This window comes from Mauremys reevesii, linkage group 12 (assembly GCF_016161935.1).
Source record: "Mauremys reevesii isolate NIE-2019 linkage group 12, ASM1616193v1, whole genome shotgun sequence".
In the NCBI taxonomy this organism is placed as follows: Eukaryota; Metazoa; Chordata; order Testudines; family Geoemydidae; genus Mauremys; species Mauremys reevesii.
This window is the reverse complement of record NC_052634.1, coordinates 292773-307598: the sequence shown is the minus strand read 5'-3', so window position 1 is coordinate 307598 and position 14826 is coordinate 292773. Positions and strand designations below refer to the sequence as shown.

At 44.8% G+C, this 14826-nt stretch overlaps 2 protein-coding genes across 11 annotated transcripts in view; one reads left to right on the top strand and one right to left on the bottom strand.

Moving 5' to 3' along the window:
* Window positions 1–655: 655 nt before the first annotated feature.
* DPAGT1 (dolichyl-phosphate N-acetylglucosaminephosphotransferase 1) lies at window positions 656–7188 on the bottom strand. 2 transcript variants are annotated; one of them, XM_039496524.1, is made up of 10 exons: window positions 7170–7188; window positions 6573–7073; window positions 5349–5469; window positions 4886–5099; window positions 4142–4288; window positions 3729–3813; window positions 3125–3313; window positions 1978–2065; window positions 1450–1605; window positions 656–869 (listed from the first exon to the last, which is right to left on the bottom strand). In XM_039496524.1, exons 2-10 carry the CDS (start codon window positions 6725–6727, stop codon window positions 804–806), a joined length of 1221 nt encoding a protein of 406 aa, XP_039352458.1. In that variant the 5' UTR covers window positions 6728–7073; window positions 7170–7188; the 3' UTR covers window positions 656–803. The 2 variants fall into 2 exon arrangements, with proteins under 2 accessions (XP_039352458.1, XP_039352457.1); XM_039496523.1 differs by lacking the exon at window positions 7170–7188 and having other exon boundaries at window positions 6573–7163.
* C2CD2L (C2CD2 like) overlaps window positions 856–14826 on the top strand; it is a 43572-nt gene continuing 29601 nt past the window's right edge. For 6 of the 9 annotated variants that reach the window (XM_039496507.1, XM_039496509.1, XM_039496506.1 and 3 more), the window contains exons 1-2: window positions 867–991; window positions 9147–10393. In XM_039496507.1, coding sequence (XP_039352441.1) covers window positions 10076–10393 — 318 coding nt within the window. In that variant the 5' untranslated portion in view covers window positions 867–991; window positions 9147–10075. Of the gene's footprint in view, window positions 992–7346; window positions 7524–9146; window positions 10394–14826 lie in introns of those variants that run through there. The other 3 variants (XM_039496515.1, XM_039496513.1, XM_039496514.1) reach the window with 3 other exon arrangements.

Here is a 14826-nt window from a genome sequence, read left to right as displayed (position 1 = left end):
GCCAATCGGAAGGCAGGGCGCCAAATTCAAAGAGGCGCAGAGGCCAAGGCGCCACTAACGGAACGGAGGAGCCTCGTTCTCGCTGCTTTCCCAGCTCCCTGTCTCTAGGCTGGGTGGCAGCGGCCTTAGGCCTTCGCTGCTGAAGGGGCCGGTTCGGAGCCCCGCCTTCCTCAGGGCGGACACCCCTGGCTGTGGCCACTGCTTCTCGCTAAAGTCAGGGCTTGGGCACCAGAGCCAGCAGGGACCGAGAGGCTCAAACACCCGCTGGTAAATCCATAGCCCCGGGGCATTGCCTGGAGCTGGGGGTGCACCTGCCCCGTGAGCAAAGTGATGGCAAGGGACAGCCAATAATTATGTAAATCAGCATGCTGGGGGAACGTGCCATATCCCAGTAATAATCATTTGAATGAGAAAACAAAAATATATTAGGGGCAAGGGATGGCAGGGGGGCCTGGGTCCTCTTCCTCCCCTGGCCTCTTTCCCAGCCCCGTGGACAAGAGATTCAAGTCATTTGTGTATTTTCCTTGTGCAGATTATTCGAAGTAGTGCTAATGTCTACTGGTCCGTGATGCTCATGGAACATTAACACCAGTATCGGACAAATTACCTCTGTTCCCAACCAAAGCATAGGAAAAAAAATTCAGCAGAGAGAGGCCACTGTAAGAGTCTTTACTCACATCTGAAAAGGGGTCTTGTGATTCACAGAGACAAAGCAGGATCACTGCAGCCATTTGGAGGGGAACCAAAGAAAGTAAAAGGTGGATCAAGAGGTGCTGGCATTTCCCTCACCCCTGGCAGCTCAGTCAAACATCATAGAACAAGCGTACTAGCTGGTACCGGATCAAAAATGCAGTGGTGCTGCCCACTACCTACAGAGGGAAAAACAAAGAAGAGAATTGGAATCCAGCTGTGCTAAATGCTTCACAGAGGTATGAAGACAAAGTCCCTGTATCAAACAGCTTATTGGTACTTCTGCATATGACCAACCTCTGTAAGTAACATGAGTTAATTTAAAATATTTCCACATCTTTACTTACATGGGAGGTGGGGTGGAAATGAGAAGACTGGGCAAGATTATTCTCTCTGAGGAGCATAGAATCATAGAAGATTAGGGTTGGAAGAGACCTCAGGAGGTCATCTAGTCCAACCCCCTGCTCAAAGCAGGACCAACCCCAACTAAATCATCCCAGCCAGGGCTTTGTCAAGCCAGGCCTTAAAAACCTCTAAGGAGGGAGATTCCACCACCTCCCTTGCAGTATGGTTCTTTAGAGCAGAGCAGAGCTACCCTGGGGAGGTGAGAATCAACCCAGGCAATAGCAAGCTAGTTGGTGTGATAGAAGGGAAGGAATACAGGGGTAGAATCAAATGTTCCCAATGCCTGAGAAGTTTAGTGTGGATCCACGTCCACTGCGGAGTAGGTCCTCCTCCCTGAGGGAGCATTTGCCTGACCTGGATGAGCAGCAGCAGGACAGTGAGGGTTTGCTCTGGAGCTGGTCCAATAAGCTTTATAACAAAGTTAATGAGTGTCATGTTATTGCACTCTGTGTATTCTTCATCTTCATCCAATTCCTGTCTCACATCCACTATATGTAAGGTCTCTGATACCTGGGGAAGAGAAGTGTGTTAAGCACCATTTAATTAGATGCATTAGTTGTTTACTACTTAGAGCCTAGTATGGTGCAGGCAGATGTACTGAAAGCTTCTTCCACAAAACCCTGCCAACAATGCCTTCTGTTGTTCACTTCTATGTTCTGATCCAAAACTCAGTGAAATCAATGGAAAGACAGATCAGGCCCCTGGCAGTCACTGCTAGTCATGCTTCATTTTGCAAGGTTTTAGTAATGTGGACAAATGTCCACTAAAGATTGGGATGAGACTATACAGAACTTGTTTCCTTTTACTCTGGACTTGACCCCAGGTGCCCAGAGTGTATGGTTGCTATTGGAAGGCAAATTTTACTTGTCTTTCTCAGGTTACCTTTAGAATATACTTTCCCAGTGCTGAAAGACTTTTGGTTCTGAATTTAGAATAACTCATCTCCAGCTTCCCTGTACCAGGATTGAACCTGAAAAGAACATTGAAATATTAGTCCAATTGCAGTAAAGAGGCAGCTTAATCTCTCTATAAAAGAGACAGGGTTGTTTAAAAAGTGGATGGTGGAATCAGCTGGAGTAATCCTATGCACGTAATAGGCCCAATAATGTTAGGAGTCTCAGGTGTGTAGCCACTCAAATAAGGCAGGGGCAGGAGAATTTGGGGGGGGGGGTAAGAGGGGGCATTAGTTGGTTGCAGAATGTTGTGGCAATTTAAAGACAAAGTAGAAAAGACATTCTCTCTCTCTCTCTCTCTCCTATATTGCAAGAACTGTCAAAATTTTCTGATAACAGCACCTCAGGGATGGTATAAACACTTTAATCTCACCTGTGTTGTTAGGAACAATGTTACAGCTCTGGTCTTTACAAAGCTATAACATTTGTTAACATGGTTATAACTCAGACTACAAATCATTACCCAAGCATATTAGGGACCGGTGCATGGTAACTAGATCCTCCAGCATGGTTGATTTTACATCACGGACATAAACTTGGTTTGCGTTAAGTCATGCTAGTAATAAAATGCCACATCAGGACTCCGCAGTTTCTACCTTCTGGGAACCAGTAGGAAGGACATTGTCTCCCACCAAACAGCAATAGTAATTTTCTGCTGGGCTGAATTTACAGGGCAGCAGCTCCTCTCTTTACACCCTGCTGTTTGCAACAGGAAAGGTTAGAGTTTTTTGTTAAGTTTAAATGTTGTGGAAAACACTGGGAACCATAAAATCATGGCATCCACAATCTTTCTAGGTCCACAGTTTTCTCCTGCCCTTGGGCAAGAAGAGGGCAGTTGTTGCCAAGTGAAATTCCCCACACAGTCCTGGTAAAGTCTTTGTCTCTAGCTGATGATTAAGGTCTACATTTCACTTCTCATTCCCTCCTCCAGCCACAACAGATGAGGCATGTATTTTATCCTTTAGGGAAATCTGCAGACACCCTCACCCCCATTTCAGACCCAAAACAAAGCCAGATTCAAAGGCATCTCCTTGTTCCAAATACATTGCCTCTCACAGTCACTTACAACTTGTTACCTGGGCAGCCGATGACGAGGACAAGGAATGATGTGGAAGAGCTGAGGCAAAGAGTAAAGGAAGTTGAGGACTTGTGGGATGAAGAAGAGCAGCATTGTCTTGCTGAAGTGCCCAAGGATCCCCACCACAGCAAACGTCATACCAGCAAAATAGCAGAAGGTGTCACCTACAAACACACTGGATGGATACCTGCAACCCACAGATAGAAAGAATGGGGATGGGGCACAGTATTAGTGTTGAAGATCAAGTGTAGGAAAGTATGGCATTCGCAATCTTACTGCAAGATTTTAAATCTAGTTTCTGAGCTATTTGTTGGAGAGAATAGGGGATGGGAGGACAGATTGTCTTGTGATCAAACCACAGAACCTGGAGTCAGAAGTCCCTGTTATTGTGCAGTTTTCTGGTGCAGTCAAAGGCTTCCAATGGATCAATGCACCAGAATCTATGTGCTCCAGCCAGAATATAGAATACTTTGATCAGCTGTCCATTGTTCTATTTCTGAGAGCTTGTGAATGTTTCATTCCTTGTCTCCTCTCTAAGTATAAGGCGGAGGAGGGAGCCTTATGATACTATGAACACTTGTTTATTCCATGCAGTCTCTTACCAGTTGTGGTAAAGCAGCCCCAGAGTAGTAAAGAAAAAAGGAATCATGAAGTAGAGAGAAAAAATGTGATCATCTCTATAGTCTCCTGTAGAAAAGAGAGAACAAATTACTGACAACTCAACATCAGCCACAGTGGGCCAGAAGTATGTTCTGGAGTCAGAGTGCGGATCTGTCCATCTTAGGTTTGTATACAGTGTCCGTCAAGAAGGTATCCGGAGAGTCCTCAAGAGAGTTACACTAATACACTGGACCAGATACAAATGGTTGTCATGGCCCCACTTGGTACATAAGCATTATCCTCATCAGAAGATCTGCTCATCTTTCTAGACATCAAACATTTCCAAGTACAGGCACCTAGCTCCCTTGGATCTTTGCACTGATTCAGAGCCCCCAAAAAGACACATTTTCCTTACCATTTAATTCAACAACATTGAATGTGATGATGGAAGCAGCTATCACCAGAGACTGTCCTGCCTCAAGCCCATTAATTCCAGCAAGAATGTTGATGGCGTTGGTGCAAAACACTGCTAGCATGCCCATGTACACATAGTACAGGATACCTGCAGATCAGACAAAGAGAAGGGCCTTCACATCCAAGTTTTAAAGGGGGTCTAGATTCAATTTTGTAATATGTACCACTTTGCCTTAATGAATGATCACAGTACATTTCACAATAGTCTAATAATAAACATCTCTTGCTCACAGGAAGTTGGTATTATACACACACACAGAGATATGGAAACAGAGGCAAAGACAGATGATGGTGCAAAGGTCACAAAAACAAGTCAGTGACAACACTGAGAACAGAATCGAGGCCTTCAGATCCTAGTTCTGCGCTTTGGTCAATTTGCCATCCACATTCAAGCACCAACAGCATTTGGCACTCATGAACTTACAGCATCATCCTGTAAAAATGTTGAGTGCTTCTCTGGGCAAAGCTGAGAAAATGATAAATAGCCTTATGAAGTTATTAGTTCAGCAATCAACCCAGTTCTCTGGTACCACAATCTATGTTCCAAATAATGGATCTGCATTGGGAGGAAACACAACTGTGCACAAATTGCCACCTGCCATCCTCAGGAACTGTGGCTTTAGGTCACCTTTTTACCCTTGTGACTTGTGTTAAGCTGATGATCATCTTGTGCTCCATCACTCACCCAGGTCCAAGTGCATCCCCAATAACAGCCGGAAGGGCTTGGGCACCACAATCGTTGTGTTCCCAAAGTTAGTGAAGTAGACCATAAGCAGAGGAAGGGAGGCCATGGTAGGAAGTAGCAGCTTGTGTCGCCAGCGCAGGTTCAGAACATCATCTGCAAAGCCCAGGAAGATCATGCAGCAGATGGCAAGAAGGGAGCCAATGAACTCCACAAACTGCAAGACAGAGAGATGACAGGACCATGGTTATTAGATACATAGCCACCAGTCCTCCTTTTCACATGCCAAGGAAATCACATTTGGCTTTGAGATATGATACATTTGAAGACCCCCCAACAAAATATGACTGTATTTCACTCCAAGTCTTAGCTACATGCAAGCTATCCTCACTGAGACTTGCAGGTCCTAATCCCAAGGTGGAGAGCAATACAGGCTTTAAAAAGCATCATGGAGGGAGACACTTACCTCATGGTGTGGAAATGCCTTGCACTGCTCCTCTACAAAACAGCTCAAAAAGGGCACAGGAATAAAGCAGAAAAGGATGATCAAGAACACAGCCCCACTGATCACACCTTGGGATTCAGGACTGAAACACAGAAAGGGGGGTGGGGAGGTTTAAAAAGAAAATCACTTTATACCCAAGTATTGAGAACTTTGCAGCTAGTCCTGCATTCTCACTGCTTCTCCACTGGAATGTCATAATACAGGGAATATCCAGCTGTAATGGTGCAATGTTTTGAGCCCAATACTCCTGATATCCAACAGCAACAAAGCTATTAAACCTCACAACAAATTTTTAGCCTCTTAAAATTCATTGTATTGTAGCCCAGAATGAAGATAAGCCCATACCCAATAAGACAGCTTTCAGGTACTGACCTAGCAGTTTCCCTTTACTGTACATCTGCATTTACTAAATCTTTCCTATTGATTAGAATATAAATTCTCTTTGTAAATGCCAGTGCCCGTGCTGCTGCTTAGCTAAGCAGCTTGTCAGTGACTGTAAAATAAATAATATTATAAACAGAGATTGGGTTGAACCAGAATTTCAGATCCTAACTCTCACAAAATATGAGGAAAGTCAGAGGTCCAGAGCAAGAGAATCCATAGGTAGCATCTTCACTGAAGCACTACAGCAGTGCAGCAGCAGCTGTGCCACTGTAGTGGTTTATGAGTATACAAGCCCAGTGTGGTGCCTGGATTGGTTTATGTTTACGGAACAATTAAAGGGAAGATAGAAGTGATTAATCAAGACAGGAACATAAGACAATCACACTGGCTACAGTTGCTAGATTTGAGAAGTATCCTTTACAAAGCAGGACCTACTTCTGACAGTTCTGAATGTTGTTACCAGAAAACAGAGGGACCCAAATACCACTTAATAAATAATATGCATACAGTAGTTTGGATTGCTCTGGCACCTTCCAGCAAATAATTTCAAGGTACTTAATTGTTTAAAACTGAATTAGTTAAGTCTCACAACAACCCAAATATCATCCTAATTAAATGAAAAGAGAGACAGAAGCAGAGATATGTGTAAGATCATACATCAAAATCAATTCCCTTTTCCATGCTTTAATCAGTAGATTATGCTTTCTCTTTATTGTAGTCATTTTAAAATGTCAAGCAATTTGTAACTACCATAATTATTACCACACAATAAAACTTAACGAATCAGTAGCTGTTACTCACATGGGCTGTTTAGAAGTTTTGTTCAAGTCTATCCCGAAGAGCTTGGCAGCAATGAAATGATCCTTGAAGGCTGGGATCAGCATCAGGGTAGCCACGAACCCCAGGAGAGCACCACAAAAATTAATCAGCAAGGGGATCACAGGTAAGCCCCACATATCCGAGACACCCTCGAGGAACAAGAGGATTTTGTGGGGGGGGAAGCAGCAGCAAAACTGATCACAAGAGTCACTCAGTTGCTAAAGTCAAGGTACTCACTCTGTGTACATGTGTTTATATACTGGTTACAGTAGGTGTGTCTAGATAGACGTTCCACTGTTTGAATGTGGGTGTACAGCTCCAGGATCAGCTGCATTCAAGTCTGATTCTGAATTTGACTACTGATCCGCATAGCTTTACAAAAATGTAAAATTGCCTCCCCTGCTTCAGGAGTGCGGCGCTTCCCAGAGGAGGGCGTGGGTGAATCCTCTCCTTCAGGTTGGGCTAATCCAAGCTCTTTGCTTTCTGGTAAAATATACAAATAATAAAGCACAAAATAAAATCACATCAAAATACTGAGCTTCTTCCCTTACCCGGTTGGCTTTAAAAAAAACAACAAACCCGGAAGCGTTTTTTCTCTCAAGGTCTTCACTTCCCTGAAGATGTTTCCAGTCGGACTCTATATAACATGGCACCAACCTCTGCCCTTTCCCTACGGGCTCTCGCAGAGAGCCGGCCGAGTACCTGGCCGCCATCTTTGATAATGGCAAGGGAGACTAAACGCCACTTTAGGATTCTAACTAGCTGCGCCCGAACTGTCTCAGCCGTCATAGACGTTCAGGGGCTGGGACTGGATCTGCTCAATCTGGTGCAAGGAGTAAATACGAATGTCCCCACTTGGCTCTGGGAATTAGTTCATCAGTGCCTCTCCAGAGGCAGCTGAGTTGAGGTTTACAGTGAGAACAGCTGCACGAGGTAAGTGCCAAATTTGGGGGTTAATGTATATTAATTGCAGTCTAATGGCTGCCCGGACTCCCATTACCCACATCAAAGATGGCAATCTGAAGCCTCATAGGGTGCCAGGTTGGCCATGCTCCTGCTTTTAACTACGCGTCATCTTCTTTTGATTGGACCCAGTCTAGGTGCACCGAGCCCAATGGAAATTCAAAGTGTCAGTGACGTGCTGAGGAACTACAGAGGAGGGTTCTGGTCCGTTAGTGCAGTATTACAGGGGTTGATCCTCAGTCCCATTTTTATGAGCCGTCCCTAGTTTTCTCCAAAGTGGTTTGTGTTTAAGAGACTTTCATGATCACTCTGTGGGAGTCAACGAAGTGACTCTTTGCCGCACTGTAGCATTATGATGATTCGCTTCCTCTTATTGCAACAGTCAGGGTAATCCTGTAGTGCTGCAGGGTAACTAGTATAATTATTATTGCTACTGTAGAAATATTTAATTATGGTACTTTTTTTTTGCAAGAGATCAGCAATGTATTTGTGTTTAATTATTGTCATGCTGCCAGTCAATATTACCTATTGTCTGCCTAAGTGGAGGGCTTTGCCTAGACACACCTGCTTCTCTGCAAGATGCATCTGTTTTCTTAGTCCTTTCCTGAGAAGAGAGATGGTGATTGATAGGGGAAATATGTCAAATGAGGGTTGGATGATAAAGTTATTTAGGATTAGGAACTTTGGGGGTGTTATCTTTAAGACCCATTAGTATATTCCTTTTTCCTCTCTAATTTATTCTGTAGTGGAGTGTGTTTTATATAAACTACACTATGCTTTTAAATCCATAAATATGCTGACAACTAAAGATGGTATTTTCAACTATACTAAGAGTTAAAGCTTCCGCCTTTGAAAATCCTAGTAAAAATATTGCATATTGTACTTATTTTCAGTTCTCTGCTAATTCTTTCAACTCCTGGTTATGAGTTGCCACCTTTGAGTTCATTCCATCACAATAAGCCATTCCCTTAAGAGACCGTGATGCATCACAATTACATCAGCACTGTGTGATGACTTTGTATTAAAACTTCAAGATACCCTGACAGTGCATCATGCATTAAGTTCCAGAAATGACTTCAGGACCAAGAAATTCCTGCAACTGGGACATGGGATTGTCTTGGTACTATTAAACTCCCTATTACAGGGAAATGGAGCAGGATCACTACATGCTTTGTGATGAAGTATTTCCTTCATTGGTTTAAAATTTACCTACTATTCTTGTCATTGAATGACCCTTTTTCTCTTATTATAGGACAGTGTATAAAAAGTATAGCATCTTCTTTATTTGTACAGTACCTAGCACAGTGGGGCCTGGTTCATGACTAGGCCTGCCAGGTGCTATGATAAACAACAAAACAACCACTGTGACCATATTCCCTGATTTTGTTTGTGATTCTAGCAATTGTCAGAATCACTGAACTCTGCTGCAGCAGGTGCAAGGCAATATTCAGCGTAGTAAATGTTCTGTGTAGTAAATAGCATTTCACATCCACAGTAAATGACTATACAAAATGCAAGGCTTAAGAATCACACTCTAAAGGACGGTTGTATAGAAGACACTATATAAATATCAAATCTTATTTCTCTCACTAGCACAGTACCACTACCTGTATGAATTTGAGCAGTTCCCCATCTCCGCCCTTCAGTTTCACCACCTGTATAACACAGGGATAATCAACTGTGACTACCAGCAATCCAAGATGCCAATATACGAAGCTCCCAGAGGGAGGGGACTGTCTACTTGCCTATCTGCTCCCACTTGTACCAACCCCAGATTATTCGAACACATCAGTTGAGACAGTGACACCCAGCCGCCCTTCTCTGCCTCTCCCGTGCTGGAGGGACTGCAAGATCCTGTCAGGGACGAGGCTTCTTTCTCATTTGGCCTCAGGTGAATGAGTGGCTGGGTTGCAGTTTCGCAGCAACAAAAACAAACCCTGCTGAGGGGGCGGCAGGCACCTGCTGGTATTGCAGCAGCAGAGGCCGGGATCCGTGCTCTCCGTGAGGTCGTTGAGCGAGCGCAGACAATTCTCATTTCCTCTGGAGGAGGCGGCCAGCCCAGCAGGAGGCGGGGCGCCCCCGATCCCGTGTCCGGATTAGCTCTGCGCACGCAGCCCCGGTTGGCTTTTCCCCGGCACAAGCTCGGTTCCGCCCAGGAGAACCAGCCCCGGGGAGAGGGCAGATCCGGGGAGCATATGGAGCCGCGCAACGTCGGCTCGGCCAGTGTGGAACGCGGAGCGGATACAATGTAGCGAGCGGAGGAGCTGGGGAGAGACCGGGAGCCACGACCACCCCGTATCACAAGGGAGACCGGGAGCGTCCTTCCGCCCTTTTCCCGGGAAATCAGTGATTATCCCTGGAGTAGCGACTGAGATTTGGGCAGGCCCCGGACCTTGAGATGCTCCCGTACAACTGCCGGAGCTCGGGGTGAGGCCCTGGGCAGCTCCCCTCCCCCAATCATGTCCCCCGGACCCCCGTGAAACCCTTACCGGCCTCCCCGGAGTTGCTGAGCAGAGAACACCATGGAGCTGGAGCTGGGCTGGGCGGCTCTGGTGCTCCTCTTCGCCGCCTCCCTGCTCACCGTCTCGGCCTGGCTGTTGCAGTATTCCCGGGGCGTGTGGAGCGGCCGGGGAAAGCCGGAGTCCGCGGGAGGAGCTCTAAGGGAAGCAGGCATCTGGAAGTCCTTACTGAGGCTGCGGGTGGCCCGGGACGGAGCTCCCGAGGAGGCGGTAGCGGGGGCCAGAGGGCTCCTTGCCTCGCTCTTTGCCTTCAGATCCTTCCGGGAGAACTGGCAGCGAGCTTGGGTGCGAGCTCTCAACGAGCAGGCCTGCAGGCACGGGGTAAGTGGGTGCTGGGCTGGAGCCGGGCATAGGGCAGTAACTCCAACTGGATTAGGGGGTCGGGTGTTTGGGCACCTCACAGAAATGCCACTTGAATAGCTGCTAATAGTTAACCCCATTCTCTTCCTCCCCCAGCTTTGGTGAAATTGCCCCCCAAAGAACAAAATCGGGGTTGCCTATACCAGGGCCGCCCAGAGGATTCAGGGGGGTCTGGGGCAAAGCAATTTTGGGGGCCCCTTCCATTAAAAAAAAGTTGCAATACTATAGAATACAATATTTTTGTGGGGGGGGGGCTGTGGGAACTGGGGCAAATTGCCCCATTTTCCCCTTCCCCTCGCCCCCGGGGCAGCCATGGCCTATACAGTGGCAAGTGGAATGAAAGGGGTGGGGGCTTTCATCGCTTCTCAGATTAACCTTAAAGTCCTCTGGCGAACAGAAATTGCCGTGCATTTCCCTGACTCCTGCCCAAATAGTCTTCGACTGGACAAAGGGGGTGGACCCTTCTGTAGCTGGAGTAAACTGGGACATGGGGAGCTGGGGTCTTGGCTTGTCCTTAATCATGCAGTGTTACTAATGAAAATTTAAATGCACTGAAACCAGAAATGGAAAGTAAAGTTCTCACAGTCACGGTAATGGAAGTTAGAGGTGGAAAAATCTTTCAGATCATCCCCACATTGTGCCAGGTCTCTTCCTTGCGGGACATCTGACCACTGGCGTATATGAAGTTTTTTGTGCTATCGTATGTAATCTGATAAATATAGTGGGATGTGTCAGACTAAAATAATATACAATAGTCACTTTCCTACTAATGCCCATAATTACTAAAATTGAGCATACTTTAAAAATGAGAATTTTTACCCTTAACATTTCTGTTTTTATGTTCTACCTTTTGCTCATCTGGAACAATGATAATAGACTGGATAATTTCATTTTCTGACTTTCATGCACTAGCCCAGGGGTAAGCAACCTATGGTACGGGTGCCAAAGGCGGCATCCGAGCTGATTTTCAGTGGCACTCACACTGCCTGGGTCCTGGCCACTGATCAGGGGGCTCTGCATTTTAATTTAATTTTAAATGAAGCTTCTTAAACATTTTAAAAACCTTATTTACTTTACATACATCAATAGTTTAGTTTTATATTATAGACTTAGAGAAAGAGACCTTCTAAAAATATTAAAATGTATTACTGGCACACGAAACCTTAAATCAGAGTGAATAAACGAAGACTTGGCACACCACTTCTGAAAGGTTGCCGACCCCTGCACTAGCCTAATACTACAATGCTGTGGTTGTAAGTACTGCATGCATTTAAGAATACTTAAATATAAACTATTTTTGTTCTAAAAAGCCAAGATTTCTATGTAACAGTAAGTTTTGTAAAACTACTTTTCTAGCCCCCAACTCTAGGTAATATAAAATTATCTGACATTGCCACTAGAAGGCTTCCACAGTAATCTTAACTTCTGAATTTCCTGGCCAATGTTCACTTCAATCTCTAATCCTTAATGTTGCATAATACTAAAACAGAATATTCCTAATTGATTTCTCATGGAAACAAATGTAGCATCCCACAGTACCTGCAAGGTGATGACTTGCATCCTGCACCCAAAGAGAGTACAGATATAGTGGGTCCAGTATTTGAGGTTGCCTGCTGTGGTGGAAAGGTTCGTGGCCTTTCTGGAGTGTTGAGGTTGCTATAGGCTTCTAAAAGGCTGAGACAAAATTCCTTGAAGGCTAGTTTAAAGTAATGTTCACGCCAAAAAAGGAGGTTGATGAATTTATTATCTTTGTCACATCCAGGACTTGGCTGCCTCAATGAGAGGAGAAGATGGATATACAATTTGTGTGTGTTTTGGGGGAGGGAAGGAATGTTTTATACAAGGGGAAAGCCCCATGATGTTGCTGATTGCATTTGAAATGATAATGCACAACTATGCTGTGTGGAAGTGTAGCCTGATCAGTGGAGGTTTGAGGCCTATTTGAGGCCTAAACTCGCATGTTTCCATACTTATCTTCCATAGCATAAAGCAAGTAACTTTCCCCTGTAATTCTGCTATTAATTCACTTGCTTCAATGTAGGTCTCAGGTGATTAAAATGCTGATATACACAAAACAGAAGGGGAGGCGGCAAGTTAGTCAGTAACATTGAATGGAGCAAATCCTGCACAGCCGAGGAAGAAACACTTGTCTTGTAATCTCTTAGGTACATATAAAATTACAGTATTACGTACACAAATTACATACACAAATTCAGTGTTCAGAAAGACAGTCTCCTGATAGGATAATGAAGCTGACTGTAGACTTTGTATATGTTTTAGCTTCTTATTTATGTATACAGTATATCAGGGCTACACAAATGTGGCATCTTTTTTTCATGGAGGAAATGTTACAGGAAGTGATTAAAATGACTTCATTGTCCAGACAGTACCGGTTAGCCAACTAGGGCTGCCAAACTCCGTACTGACTGCCTTCCACAGGTTATGTAGCTGAAGTAGGGTTTAACCTGGACAAGAAGCAGAATGCAATAAATAAGAAAGCAATGTTATGAAATAAGGAATATGATGAAAGTTCAGACCACATAAGTCTCTCTTAACCTAACCACACAAGATGTTGTCAAAGTTGCTATCCAAATTCAGGGTTTGTGAAGTCTAACTTTCACAAATGCTAAGTTGAATAGAAACACTTTGAAAAAAAACATCAGGAAACACACTTTCAATGGAGTTTGTTTTTTTAATCTAAACATTGCACTTTTTAGTGCAGTGATGCACAACCACTGGCAAGGAAAACTCACTAGCTACTACTACTCTTGCTTGCCTTTTCCAAGCTGAAAGAAACACAGAACCTAAACAAGCAGCATGACTAAAAATTCTTTGTTTTAATAATCTCAAGTGTTACTAGGTAAGGAATGTTAAAAATAATATATTTAACCCAGCAGTGCCCCAGAAGAGATGGTAAAAAAACATTTTATAAAGGTTAACAGACTTAAAGCCATGTGTTCCTGCCCATTAACTGCCCTACTGGGGATTTGGACTCTGCATCACAAAGGATGCAAGTACCTGGTGTGGATACCCATTCTGTTGCTGTGTCGCGGGTTCCTGATGTGATTGCACGGCCTGTCATATGATGCTATATCCAAAGAATGACAGAGAAGATAAAATCTGCTGGGAGAATTGTAGGTTTCGCTGTTTTCAGCACTGGTTTTTATCTTGTAAGATACCTGAAGAAATGTAACTAAAAGTGCCTGGCCTCCTCCCTTTAGGTTTAGGAGTCTTCCCAGCCCTTCCTTTTGGGCTGGGGATTGTCTGTCAAGCAGCACCCTCCTTGGTGCAGAGGCCCAGGGCTCCTCTTGTGGCTTTCAACCAGCTTCTCCTCCAGCAGGACTGCTTCTCCAATTAGTCCCCAGGCTCTGAGGGGTCAGCAGGGAGGCAGCCTTCTCCTGCTAATGTGTGTGTCCGTTTTAAGGGAAGAGGCAGACTATATACAGCTCTCTTTCCCAGACTAACTCTACAAGACTCCTGCTCGTGGGCCCTTAGAAGAATAGCAGCACATGTTTTCCCCAAACACAGACTATTTCTCAAGACCACTTCCTCTCTCCCCATATCTGCCTTTGTGACTTTCCTAGATCCTTGGGTAACTCACCTTAAAGGGACCACACCATGGGACAGGAGTGGGATGCCTCTAGACCCTACTACCTTTAAAGGGATGGACTATCCCTGTCAAAGAGGTGTTTTGATGTGAGGGGGGATTAGCTAAACAGAGATAAAGGGTGGAAGAGGGGACACCAAAAGCCTCCATGGTGCAAAAGGGTTAAAGCTTCAGCTTTTCACCTCGGGACACTTTGGTTCAAAATTAGGTTTCAAGCAAAAATTACTTTTTCACTTCTTGTCTTAAACACTTGTTCATGTTTTAGATTGGCCATTTGCATCACAGCTATGGCTCTTGGTTGGATGAACTCAGAGCTGGAATTGCAGGGCAGCTCCCAGTTAAGACAGAGATGTGTCAGCAGACTAGTGTGTCGGGAGCCCATGACTGAAAGAGCAGGGGAACTCTGGGTCAGGCTGGAGGAACAGTGGCAGAATTTTGCCTGAGATCCCAGGACTATTGTAGCAGATGGTCTGCAGATTGGAACTCGGGGAGCATTTGGCCCATGCTCAGGTGCTTTTATAATTGGTGAGATTCTGCTGAGTGTGAAGGTCACATCATGATTAGATAGCTACAGCTGGAATCTTTTTTTTTTTTTTTTTCTTCTGAAGCTGCAGGAAAAGCTGCAGTTTGGCTCTTGTACTCTCTCCAGTTTTTCATTCCCCTTATAGGGGAGACATGTCCAGCCTCATGCTGACCTCTGCTAAGGAGCAGCATCTGAACCTGCCTCCCAGCAGGTGAGCTCCCATGACACTGTAATGCCCAGTGTTTTATCTGCTGTGCTGTGAAA